This window comes from Triturus cristatus, chromosome 11, assembly GCF_964204655.1.
Source record: "Triturus cristatus chromosome 11, aTriCri1.1, whole genome shotgun sequence".
Classification (NCBI taxonomy): Eukaryota; Metazoa; Chordata; class Amphibia; order Caudata; family Salamandridae; genus Triturus; species Triturus cristatus.
Genome location: NC_140594.1, coordinates 282796101 through 282809839, shown reverse-complemented (window position 1 = coordinate 282809839; position 13739 = coordinate 282796101). Strand labels below are relative to the sequence as shown.

The following is a 13739-nucleotide window of genomic DNA, read 5'->3' as shown; positions in this document are numbered from 1 at the left end:
TACAGCCCCTACTCCTCTAGCCAGTCCCAGACCTCGGCAGGCGAGTCAAAGTAGCGAACCACATCTTTCACCACCACTCTAAGTCTACCTGGGAATAACAGGGAGCTGCTGAGCTCCAGCTCCAGCTCGTAGAGTTGACACTTCACCGCAGTTTAAGTGCTCCTCCGTCGCTGCACCTGTGACGTGTAGTCTGGGAACACCATAACCGAGTTCCCATGGACTTTGATATCAGCAAGCTTGCAGGTTTCATGCAAAACCACATCTCTATCTCTATAACTGAGTAGTTTAAAGAGGAATGGGCGCGGGCGGGCACCTGGGGAGGCTTGTGGGCTGGCCCCCTGTGTGCTCTCTCAACTACAAAATGCACCAACAGTGCTCCGGCTGTCAGGAGATCTTTGAGCCATCACTCATGTATTCTTCTGGGTTGCGCCCTTCATCACCCTCCGGGAGGCCCACCACCCGGACATTGTTGCGACGGAAGCACCCCTCCGCATCCTCAACTCTGTCCTCTACTGCATGCATGCAATCCAGCAGATCCTGTAGGGCTGCAGTGTGGCTTTGGGTAATGGGCTTTAGTTCCATCAGAGATTGATCCTGTGAGTGGACCCTTTTTGCCAATTAGTGGTGGTCGGCGCATAATAGGGTAAAGTCAGATGTGACTTTGTTGATTTTAGGCTCCAGTGAGGACCTTGTCTGGTCCAGTGCGGACCTTGTCTGGTCCAGTGCGGCCTGATCTTTTCCACCGCCGCTAATACTGAGTCCAGCTTGACAGAGAGCGCTGCGTGCGGCATTCCACTGGTGTTGTCTCCCTCTGTGCGAATTGGCTCTGAGTTGCCAGCGTGTGCGTTGATCTGCTGTGCGTTCATGCGTAACTGGCCTATTACTAGCTGCTGTGCTGAAGGCATTCACTGCAGGCGGCTAGTGGCTACGCAGGCTACGTGTTGCGTGTCGGTTCAGCCGCGAGGTTTGGCCGGGTTGCAGCATGTACAAGACAGCGATCCTGTCCAGTTCGACTGACTGTGGGTGTTGTGCACTTGTCTTGTGCCGTAGCCGTACGGGGTGATACTGGAATCTGCAGGAGAGCAGGTGGCTGTGCCCAGTGCAATAGCACCCCTCAGAATCTGGTATCAGTTATTGGGCCTCTGTCGGTCAGGTGTCCACTCGAGACTCTGCCGAGGTGCAGTGCAGCCAGGACCTCCCCGGGGGATCTGCAACACCAGCGTACTTCCACCAAGTTCGAAGCAGCACCTCTTTTCCAGGGGGCGCTCCCTCAGTGCCCCTATCTCTTCATGTGGTCTCAACCCGCCATGCTATAGACCTCCCGGGAGGCACTGCAGGATTCCTGTATATATTTGCTGTGCCTTAGGATGTCACACTTGCACACCGTCACCATGAGCTGGGCCCGATCCGACCACCGGGCGCAAGGGACCGCACTGCTAATAGGGGCATAGATTGCAGGCGGCTGCTCTACATATCCAACCCACCTCTTTGTTCACGCCACCCAGGCTCTCCTCTGACCTGTTTTGAGAGCTCCACTGCAGTGTCAGTGCCATCCAGTCCACTGTCAGGCCTGCAGCAGTTTTCTCCTCTACTTCCACCCCATTAACTACTCCTTGGGAACGGTCTCACCATTCTGTGACACCGGAGGTAGGACTCAGCGTGCCTTACACCCTAGTGGGCCTTGCTCTGCCCTAACACTCTTCTCAATGGGCCCCTGGGCGTCGTGGGCTGTTGGATCACCGCAAGCTGTTCCTGCCACGCTAGTGCTGGGCCTCGCTCTCTGGGGTGTCAGTGGTGTCTCCCTGTCCACTTCTCGCGCCCCTGCACGGATGGTGGTGTCGTTGTTGCTATCTTTAGTGGGGGGCCTTACACTCCGCGGTGCGGCTCCTCACCTGGTGTTGCGTGCCACCCTTCGGAGCCCTCTGCCACGGCTGGAGCTAGAGTCACGGAGCTCCGGGCCTCCACCTGCGTGTGCTCCTGGCTGGGGGTGCAAATGACAGGTGTCCACCAAGCTTCTTCAGCAGGGGGCCACCTGTAACGCGGGATACCTCCGCCGATCTTCAACGTGTTCCGTATTAGTCCACAAGCCAGTGCCTGTTTATGTTTCTGCTCCGTCACGGGTGCAGGCGCTGCCGCAGCTGTTTCTCCCAGCCGCGCACTTCGTGCTTGCGTGCTGGGTACGGAGGCCTCAGGTCTCGAATGTCCATTCCGCTGACGGCCTGCGTTCTTGCGGGCTCTTTGGGCTACCGGCGGTGACCGCGGCTATTTTCTAGCACATCTCCTTGTTTCTCATGCCCAGAGGACCCGGGATGCAGGAGCTTTACAGGGGAACCGAGGTATTGTAGACAGAGCTCTAGCCGCTCGCATCTGCCATGTCTAGGCCACACCTCCCCGCACATATTACATCACTCATGACATGTTCTATGACATCATTGATAACATTACTGTAACATCTGAAATACATCATTGATGACAATGTTGTGCACGGTTGGACAGAAGTTATAGTTTCTTCAAGACTCGAGTTGTAGTTACTTCAGTTAACTCTAACTTATGATTTTCACTGGTGTTTTTTTTTATATTTTAAAATGTTATTTTACAACTGACACTGTCAGCTAACTATAGCGTCACTTTAACTTTTATTTATTTAGTGAATATACCTATATTCTATTTCTAAAGTCTACAACATAAAGAGTTACAAATCTTCTCTTGCAAATGTGAAAATGTAAAGATATCAGTCAACCAATGAACAATTTTGACAAATAAGAATTTAAAATAAAAAAATTGCAGTTGGAGAGTTTAAAAAAGACATTAAATATAGTAATTGTTAGTAATAATGCAGGAATGTACATTTCTTTAAATCATTCCTCCTCAAAGAGAAATTTTCCAGACTCACAAACAGTTTTCGCTTGATTCTCACTTTTCCATGCTTGTGAAATGGGTACAATTCAAAGGGATACATCTTGGAACATCACTATGAGATGGACAGGAATTGGAAATGCTTTTCAACTACAGCCTATGTTGAAAGCAAGTGTCTGATTAAAAATGTTGGACGCTTCACCAAGATGTATCTAGACATCTTCTTTAATTCTTCACAGCCTATGTGCTCTCTCAATCTCTTCTTTAGTGTCAGAGACCTATGGCCATAACTCATAAAATGAATCAGTTTCTTCATGTTTTGAGGTAAGGTAGTTTTTAAGGAATCATCAACAGTTCAAATCTAAAGTTTTTAGCACTTAAAACACAAGATTAGTCCCCAAAGCTTATTAGCGTTAGGGAGTATATTATGATATGCATTTTAGCTATCTTTAGATCCTTTCTGGCAGCTTACCGAATTAAGCTAGTCATTTTATTTGTGACTAAGAAAATCTAGATTTCTAAGATGTATCTGTTGATCTTAACTTACCAATCGTGCCTAAAATGTTTTGCTAAAGTGTTGCTGATGTTGGTTCTGCTTTTGTAAATCTAAAAGGTCTGAGATCATGGGCTCTGATTTTCCGGGCAATGTTTTGAAGGATGAGAAAAAGACCCCATATTCTGGTTCCTGTTCTTTTAGAATTGATTGCTATATTTTGAGATGGTTTTCCACTGAGTGAATGACTTTGAGACATGTCTTATAAAAGTCTGTGTGTCTACAGGGTAGAAAGGTATTTCTCAAATAGTCAATTCGAGAATCCTCTGCACTTAGACGTCATGGACCATTGGTGGTGCCTGTTCCCTTTCTTCTGCACCTCATGGCCAAAGCTTTCAGCTGTAAAATATATTACTATTTTTTGGTCAGAAAACGGATTTTGTCTGACTTTCTGAGAATACATTGGTCTACCATGTTGGTCACATCTGTGCCCCAAATTTCAGGGGCTAAAATGATTAACTATGATCAGATTCTGAGATCAAATTTAAATCTCATTGCGCAAAGTGGTTTTCATACCATCTACATCTGCAAGTATACAAGTTTTTACTCTTATATTTTTGTAGTTTTTGGCGAAATGCATGAAAGAGTGCAAAATGCTTGAAAGAGTGCGCCAAGCCCAAAAGGGCACTTTCTTGCTGCACTCTCTTTGTTTATGCCAAGTTTAGTGTTGGAAAATCTCCATTGAATTAGGCAGTAGGATAGCAGATTTATTTGGCGAGCCCAAGGTGCGCTGTGCATTGCATATTCCCATAGCTATTTTTCTCTACACAATACCTCAGAAATGGCTCAGCAAAGATTAACCAAATTCAAAAGCACAAGCTCTTAGCTTTATTCCATTTTCTTTGGTGGTCTGGTGAATTATAAACTTTTTATGAAATTCCATAAAAATGTAGACATCAGGTTGCATCCTATTTCTCATTGGAAAAGTCTCTTTTACATCTCTTTTAACTTTGGATCTTTTTGATGAATCTGGACAAAACGTTCCAAAAGGAAATATGATACTCCTTAGGTCTAAACTGGAGGGCTTGGAGCATACACATTATTTTTCCAAATCATAGCCCCGTATGGTAGTTTTAGGGGACAAGAGTACCAAAACTACCAGAAGAGTGAGCACCAAAAATGCAGCCTATGATCTTACTGAGGACACGCTATGAATCAAGGCTCCATCCAGTGCTTAGTGCCTACCGAACAAATCTGCATGCTGTGCCGTTACTATGGCAGGAGTACAGGGCATAGGACAAAAGTAAAAGTTTGTACATTTATATAGTGCAGCTTATCACTTGTGAGGGTATCCAGGTGCTGTCCATGGGCATGGGGAGATTAAGTGATTTGCCCACAATCACAGGATATTGCGCCGATATAGAGACTCGAACTCGGATCCCCAGCTCCCGAGTCGACAGCTCTGGCCGCTGCGCCACATCCTCTCGCCTCAGAGTACATGCCATGTTCCTGCTTCTTCTGAGCAAAATCTACACATAGCAGCCACTGACCAGGTGGACTGCCAAAGACAAAATCCTTTGGCCATTGTCCATTAAACACAGTGTCAGGAGAAATAGGGCAGAGGGAATGGTTCAAGGTCACGGACAATAGCTGTATAATCTGTCCTTGCTGGGATCTTCATTATTATTTGTTAACATAGAGTATGTCCTCCACCTTCCAGATCCAGAACACATTTTAGCAGAGATAAAAAAAATTCTCCCCAGTGAAAAGAAAGGCCTCATGGATGATAGGTAAACTGGTGCCTCACTCGAATCATCAAAGCTATAAAAGTGTAACAGAAGACTCTACAAAAATAGTCCATAATTCCAGGTCCAGGTAATCCCCACCAGGCCACCTTGTACCTTCCTCCAAGCTAACCGAAAGACCGCCAGATTGCACCAGCCCGACTGGCTCCGTCCACTGGACACAGCACAGATATGGGAGAATAGCTACATTAATTTTTCCCAGTCTTGAATGTACACTTCTTGATCAGTACCCTTTCCTGGTGGTTAGAAACACATACTTATATTCATATATTGAGAAAGTCTCTGGGATGGGTGATGGGTGTCATTGAAGGTAAGTTAGTGAGCTTAATAAGGAGGATGCAAGCGGGCTCTGTTTGATAAGAAGACAAGAGTATGTGCAACCTTTTGATATATCACCAATTAAATAGATTTTGGAATAGAAGAGACTGTACCTGTATATGCGGAGTATCTTGTTTGCTGACATATGTTTCATATATGTCCAGTACATTCTTTTTATATGTATTTTATTTTGATCACAGTCACTCCCAATGATTATCAGCCTTCTGGCTTTAAAGAAGGAAACAGTTCGGACATGATGTTTGAGGGGGACCCTGTCCACCTGAAAGTGGGCTCAGTCTCCACAGGGCATCACACCATGAAAGTAAAGGTTACAACAGAGAGTGATAGAACAATGGCAATGGATAGCAACCTGATGCAGGAAAACATCATGGAAGAGAACAGCATGGAGATCTCCCATGAGGGATTGGACTGTGAAGAAGAGGAGGAACATGTGGAAGACCACTTGGGTGTAAGAAAACACGTGTATACTGTAGAGCACATAATGATTGAAGAATATCTGTGATGTATTCATTTATCAATTGATTGTTAATATTTAAATGACACATGTTAGCTACGTTTCTCTGTGCCCAACTTGTGTTAAATAAGGATGTCCTTGAGTAGGGCCAGCAATATGATATTAGATCTTTATTGAAAATAGTAGATCTTGGGGGGGGGGGATCAAACTCTAATTTACACTTGAGAGAACGACCTATTACACACTTATATCCAACTTCTACCAGTCATTAGAAATCTGTCGCAGAAGATGGAGTGATCACATAGTGTTTCACACCCTGTTAAAAGTAAAACTAGCATGCCATTAAAAATGTGCATGCTGTTACCTCTACACAAACTCTTTGTTCTTCTGTATGAATATTTAATTCCATGGACTTCTGTGGGATGTTTCTTTGTCGAATGTCTTGGATGGACCCCGACTGGATTTTCTTTGCTCTTTAGAATTCCTTGCAAGAGTTGTGGCCTGTTGCTACATGTGCCGTGCACGAAGAGTTTGATGAAGGGAAGTCGAAGCTACCAGCTAAGGGTTCCTCCTATATGGTAAAAAGTGCCCTCACCCACTAATAGTAGTATGTTTCATCATCTGGCTGCTTCTACACTTTATGTATTGCCATGTACAGGGGTGAAGCATAAGTAATATTTTGAAGGTCTCAGATATTGATATGGGATCATTCTTTTGAATGTTTTTTTCAGGTTAAGACTATCTCATCGATACCCAATCAGTTCTGATACTTTTTTCTTGGGTTCCCTAGACAGGATTAAAAATCAATCTGATGGTCTTTGGGCTATTATCCGCCCTACCATCATTCATTTTTGTGAGCATATTTCAACCAACAATCATATGCCACTCAGGGTCATTGACCTTGTTCAGCACTATATGATTCCTATTTCAAGTCACTGTCTTAGCCAGTCCGTCATATGTTGTTTCCAAGAGCATGGTGTTAGTCTTACATCATGAAATTGTATCTTATTCTTGGTATGAGCAATTGGTGAAAGAGCTTTGGTCTGTGGAAATAAATATCTTTATAGTCAGATAATTGCTATTAGAAGGTAGATATATCTGACCATGTAGAAATTGTGGTCCGGTTGTCGTTCTAATATCATCTTATCATCATAAATCCGATTTATTTTAAAAATGTGAATTGTGAGGCATTGCAAACTGTAAACACACATCACACACCAACACGCATTTGAAGTTCATAGTGAGACCACAGGAAGAAACTTAGTCTGTTCTTACCCTATCATCTGGTTAATGACTTAACTCGGGGTGGGAGTGGAAGTGTCTCCCTGTAGTCATACACTATGTAAAGAAAAAGACCATGTAATGAATTCAATTACATAGGTTCATTTTACCTTGTTTGAGCTCTTTGGCCTATGTATTAATTTCTATACTGCAGCTTTGTTTGTTTACATGCCGCCAATTTGGTCATCACACCCTTTGTTGTACTCAGCTATCAAGATTTTTGTTGCCCATAAATATTAGCTTGCTGATCAAAACCCTCGCTACAACCGCTTGCCTAGTGCTCCATGTCCATTAAAGAAGGCCAGCAGTTGTAAGCCCCAGACTTACTTTGACAAGAGCCCAATGCTGCATGCTCTGCCACTCCAGACCCTCTGCTGAAAAGCAAGAAGAATCCTGAGGTGGAGAGTTAAGTATTATTGGAGCCAGGCGACACCGGAGCAGCCGGCATCACGACATGGAAGCATCACCGACTTGAGAGGACTAGACCGCCAACCTGTTTCCACAAAACCTATCCATCATAGTGATACAGTGCATCCTTCTGTGATAAGAAAAAGCCTAGACTGGCCAGCAACTAATAAAATGGGTGCTGGAGCGTCAAAAGACTTGAGGGCACTAGACCCGCAACCTTTTTCCACAAGGGTTATTCCTCCCAATGATGCAATGCATCCTACTCAAATAAGAAGACCTAAATTGACAATTCTCAAATTGGTGCTTTTGACTTATTTAATTTTCTTTAAACTGGTGTACATATAAACAAGCCAGTCGATACTCAGATGATGATGAAGACAAAGAGGATCAAGAAGGTCCTAACACTTGAAGGAAGTGACCCGCTGGGGCCACCCGGGTCACCTCGGACCACCTCTCAGCCTTCCAGAACAAAGGAAGAGTTGGAAGAACAGTGGAGAATATACCAATAATTGCTTTATTTAGATACACTCAGAGTGGAGCCCCATCTGCACAGTCTCGAAGAGTGGTGCAGAGGGAACTAAAATCAACAAGCATAGAGATACATTATGTTCATTTCATAGCCGGGCAAAGACACGCCCACAGTGGAATTTTCCAAGCAGATGCAGCTGCACAGTGAAATACAAAAAATAGGTTTTGGTTCTCGTACCTCACACAACCTAACACAATCCAAGAACGTTTCACCCTGCGCCCGCCACCAGACAAGTGGGAGACGGCCTCTATCTAGTAAAAAAGGTATGCGTTAATATGAACAGTCCATTCATTACTAAGGCAAAACTTAAACATTTCAGAAACAAAAGTTAACAGAAGCTCATTCTCGGAAACGGCAAAGGATTAGTTTCAATCGTCATTCAAAATGGCATCTGAACAGAAAATGGTGCTGCAAATGCTAATTTATATATGGCACTGCATAAACATTCACAGGTGTATTCTAACACACTGAAGACCCAGAAGATCCCCCTACATGATGGAGTAGAACAATTCCAAGAGAATGAATGGGAAGATTACTTGATGTCCAAAGATGGCTCTCCCAAAATGCCTTTTGTTGATTTGCTAGCTGGAGAGATTGCCAAATGTCATGCTTTAATAGAGAGTGCTGCAGAATAACCAAGCTTCTGATACCCACTAAACAGAAACAATTCTGCTTAAACGATTGTATGGAAATGCCAAGAAAATCTGTTAAATATATTTCTATGCTTGACTACTGACAGTAATTAAATATTGTGCTGATAAAACTCAAGCCTCTTCATGCAGTAAAATGGCTAGGATGATCAAACGATACAAACTTTCTGATATAATGGAAGCCTGTCTATTTGAAAAACATAAGCCAGGCTCATTGGTTGCACATGCAGTTAGGAGACACCCAAGGACCCCAGAAACGCCATACGCAAACTGCTTGTCAGAGAAGGAGCCTTGATACTTGGGGGTAGAAAGGGATTCCTTGGGCAGCTACCAGTCTCAGAACCGCAAAAACCTAAGCAGTTCTTATCGCCGTCTTCAATAAACATGCCACTACAGGTCATAACAAAGAATAGCTGTCTTTAGCCAACTACCAATTTGGAAGATAGGTTAAAAGCCTCTCTTTTTGCCCATAAGTTCAGTCAATGACATCAAATACGCCATACCCTTTTTGGAGAAAATGCAGACAATGCCCTAAAAACAAGATGGATACAAATACAGCTCAACGATTAGCATCCCAAACAGCTCAAAGGGATATTCTGTTTGGAATACAAAATAAAGAATGTAAACTTCACACAGGAGAGAATACCAGTACCAAACACACCAGTCGTCATAAACACTATAGTACCAAAATGGGAAAAGCAAGCTATTAATAATTTACAAAAAGCCCATCTGTTAGAGCTGATATCCTTGATGTGGTATTCCCCCAGGCTTTTTGCCTTCACACCTGTGTGAAAATGGGATGATTTATATAGTTTCGTTGTGGGAGCTCACAGTGTAATACGTGTGCCAACCCCTTTTAGGATCAGTGTTTTTTTTTGTAAAACCCTTAGCTCAAACCTGGGTATCTGTGGCTCTGGGCAGTCAGAATTATACAAATGAACAAGTGCCAAGCATTTAAACAGCACCAAAACAATTGAAGAAGAAATACACAAGACACTCAGGAAATCTGGCACCAATTTATAAAAATAAACAGTTTTTTTATGTATTATTAGACACCACAATGAAAAAGGTCCACTGGAGGGTTCCGGAGATACATTAATCACAAGGCATAGTAAATATGCACTTTTTGACTGAACCACGAACAAGCATTGGCAAATTCAACAGATTTGTCACTTAAAAACCTTTTCAAGAAAAACTTGAATAATAAGCCATGCAGTTACTTTCGGTCACTTTAGGCAGCCAACTCCAGCAGGTAGCAAGTCAAGAGGACCAGCAAGGTCCTTAGAAACGTTTACCTCGGCGAGAGCAGCAGGCTTCAGTCATTTCCAGGTACTTTTATCCTTTGTTATAAGTTTCTATGGAAGGGGTACTGATGCAAGGAATACGGGATACTGAACATGTCCAAGGATGCTGTGGTTGTGATGCGGTTGACGGGGGTCTTTCTGTCGTTGTTTGGTACAAACACTTGGTGAGGCTGTCCTGACCACATGGGTTGACATCCCTCGAAGTCCTCTCAGTCCTGGTAGAAGTCCAGTCACCACTGGGCTAGCAGTCGCCCAGCATCACGGTCATAGCCGAATCCTTCCCTGGGTGATACCTTGTCTTCTGGGTGACCAAGCTGCACTCAGACAACTCTCACGGGTCCAAAAAACTCAGGTACAACTTAGAACATCGGATCCTGGTCTCTGGTGCTGGACCTTGGCGATGCAGAGACCTGGGCTACCAACTTACCCCAGCAGGCTTTTTCAGCTATTGTGGCCCTGTGCTGCCAACTGACCCTTGGATTCTCTTTCTTCAGCTGGGCTTGAGAAATAACTTCTCCACGAGCAGAACAAAGCAGGCACAGCCCCTTCTCCTTTGCTAGTCACCAAGTTCAGCAGGGGTAGTCCACGTCTGTGCAGTCTCTCATTGCTGGGTCCTTGGTGAAACAGGGCAGTCCTTCTTTGGTCCTCTCTCAAGTCCAATGAGATGTGAGTTGTGGGTGGCGGGGTTCCCTTTTTATGCTCAGAAAATACCTTCCGGGTAGGATGCAGTTGGTAGCTAATGGGCTACCAGGTTCCCTCTCTACTGATGACCACTTCCTGCAAACCATTCTGCCCACTTTCAACATGGGAGAACCCTTCTCTTGGCATCCAGAGCTCCATAGCCCACCCAGAGGTGTGGCTACAAAGGGGGGCTCACACTCCCCTGGAAAACTGGTTTGGCAAACAGGTTCCCCTCTCCTTCCGAAGTGCCAGCTTGTCTAGTTCAAACAGTAGAATAGTCCCTCTCCCAAGAGTGTATCATTTGCCCTTTAAAGGCTGCTTCTCTTTTGAAGCTCACCTTCTGGGCAAACACTCATGTGACTTCCTGCCAGGGAGAGGTAACACCTTTCTCCGATTCAGGCCTCCATTGTCTCCGTTCCTGGGAGTCATTTGCAAGTCTCCCCAGGAAAGGAGAAAACTGTCTCACTGACGGGCTCCATGTGCAACCGTGAGTGGGCACAGGGGATTTAGGGCAACAAAGTGGCACACTGCAACAAGTTACATTAATTTCGACTTGGCCATCGAGTTGGGCTGAATGTAATGGGTTGTTTGATACCCAACGGTATCCACCTTAGTAGTTAGAATCAGAAGTTAAAAGAGCTGCTGTGGCAGCCTGTAACTCCCGTTTTGCCAATGGGTTCTACTAGCCTTGTCCACAACAAAATGACAATGGCAGGTTTTTACTATTGGAACATGAAAAAACACATGTTCCACTTCTTAATATACATGACCCTGCCTTAGGGCTTGCTAGGTCTGCCCTAGCGGTGACTTCTGTACATTAAAAAGGGAGGACCTTGCTTTACCGTTACTTTAAATGGCAAATTTGAGTTAGCAGTTCAAAACTACCCTTCCAGTCTGCAGTGGCAGACTAGGAGCTATGTTTTACCTAGTTCACACCCAGGATAGCATATCCAGTACTGCAGTCCCTAGGGTGAGCCTCTAACTTACATGCCCTGGGCACCTGGGATACCATATACTAGGGACTTAAGCTACATTTGACTGAACGCGCTTTTACAGAGCGGCTGACTTGGGGGTCTCTGTTGATCTGTTGAGCTTTTGGGGGCTGTTATACTGCTGCTAATTTTGTTGATCGATCTCGATCTTTTATTGTTCACAATTCGCTGCTAGACCGATCTCGGTCTTTTATTGTGTGTTATTTTTAACTCCCACTGGCCCCTTACCCCGCATACTCGCACTATAAAAAAATAGTCTCTCTCACCTGCTGATTAGAGCGGGACCCCTTCCTCATTTGCGCTCTGTTGGCGCCATTTTGGGACAGTCTCGGGGTTTGTAGTCAGGCGCCATATTGGTGTGGGCGTCAGTACTACAAGGTGATAGACTATAAAAACAGGCCAAATGCAAGCGCGCAGCGGGCGCACCGGAGGCGCGCCAGAGGCAAGCCCGTCTGCGCCCGACCGCGTCCCGGACGAGTCCAGAATGATACATGTCACCCCCGATATTACAAAGGTATGTCATTCCTACTCTAGAAAACACCTGCTAGAGTTAGGTAGCAGGACAGATACTGCTGTCACTGCCAATACTGAGTTGGTTGAAAAGGCCACCAACCCCGGATTGGGTACAGGAAAAAGGAGTACGAAGACGCTGAATAATCTTAACTGTGGGCTGCCAAATAGCAGATCATTAGTAGAGCATCATACCGAAATCGCACTACTGATCGAAGATATGAAGCTTGATGCCCTATTCCTTACGGAAACTTGGATCAGAGCAGAATCAGTAGTGGAGATCGGCCTTGCCTGCCCTGAGGGATTTAAAATTATACATAAAGCCCGGAAGGGGGCAAAGGAGGAGGGGTGGAATTGATCTACAGGGAGGAACTTCGGCTCACCCTACTACAGGTGGATGAGTTAGAGGGAATTGAATTGATGGGCTTTTCGTTTCACGAAGCTAGAGGTAACTTATTCACAGGTCTGCTCTGCTATCGCTCCCCAGGGAGTAATACTCCACAGCAGACTCTCCTGAATACTATTACTAACCTATCTCTATCACATTCCAAAATGGTTATTATGGGTGACTTTAATTGGTGGGAGAATGCCAACATGAAGAACCAGCTGAGGGATCTGACATGTACATGTAAAAATCTCGGCCTCCAACAACTAGTCACCTCCTCGACCCATCAGGGAGGTCACATACTTGATCTCTTTGCAAATGAGGCTGAGGTAGAACTTTTAAATATTTTACCCCAAATCTGGACAGACCATTACCTTATCCATTTTAAAATACAGTTAGCCGATTCTCCGGCCCAAGCTAAAATTACAGTACAGTACCGGAAAGGTAGAAACTGGATTAAACTAGCAAAGACTGGCGCCCTTTTAATTCCTCCCACAGTGAGCCTATTTCAGGCCTCTAGTACGGTGGAGGCAAATTATAACACCTATCAAGAGTTTATCGCTGCTGACTTAGATCACCTAATTCCGATGAAAAAGATAAAAATTAGGAATAAAACTTCAGCACCCTGGTACAATGAAGATCTGAGACAGCTTAGACAACACTGTAGAAGGGCCGAAAGGAAATGGAGGAAGGGATATTTGGACAGGGACAAGCTTGTGTTAAAATTAGCACAGAGTAGGTATAAGCTGCTTATTGCGGAGTGTAAGGGTAATTTTTATGCCAACTCCATAGTGCAAGCTGCAAATGGGGTTAAGGAACTGTTTAACATCGTAAGAACCATCTCGGCCCCGCACTGCCTGGAGAATAAAGTAGTTGCCTCACAAAGTTGTGCAACGAGATCGCCACTCACTTCAAGGATAAAGTGGCAAAGATAGTTGATCTTTTTAAGGGCAACAAAGTAGTTGCTCAGGAATCAGATAAGGAGGTAACTAGGGAGAGGTTGGGCCGCCATTGCTCCTTGGCCACCTTTCCCTCTTTCACAGATCTGTCAT

The 13739-nt window shown here is 44.7% G+C and overlaps 1 protein-coding gene across 1 annotated transcript in view; it reads left to right on the top strand.

Annotated features, from left to right (window-relative positions):
* HORMAD2 (HORMA domain containing 2) overlaps window positions 1-13739 on the top strand; it is a 693976-nt gene that overhangs the window by 552208 nt on the left and 128029 nt on the right. The window contains exon 11 of the mRNA XM_085633816.1: window positions 5673-5941. Coding sequence (XP_085489942.1) covers window positions 5673-5941 — 269 coding nt within the window. The remainder of the gene's footprint in view (window positions 1-5672; window positions 5942-13739) is intronic.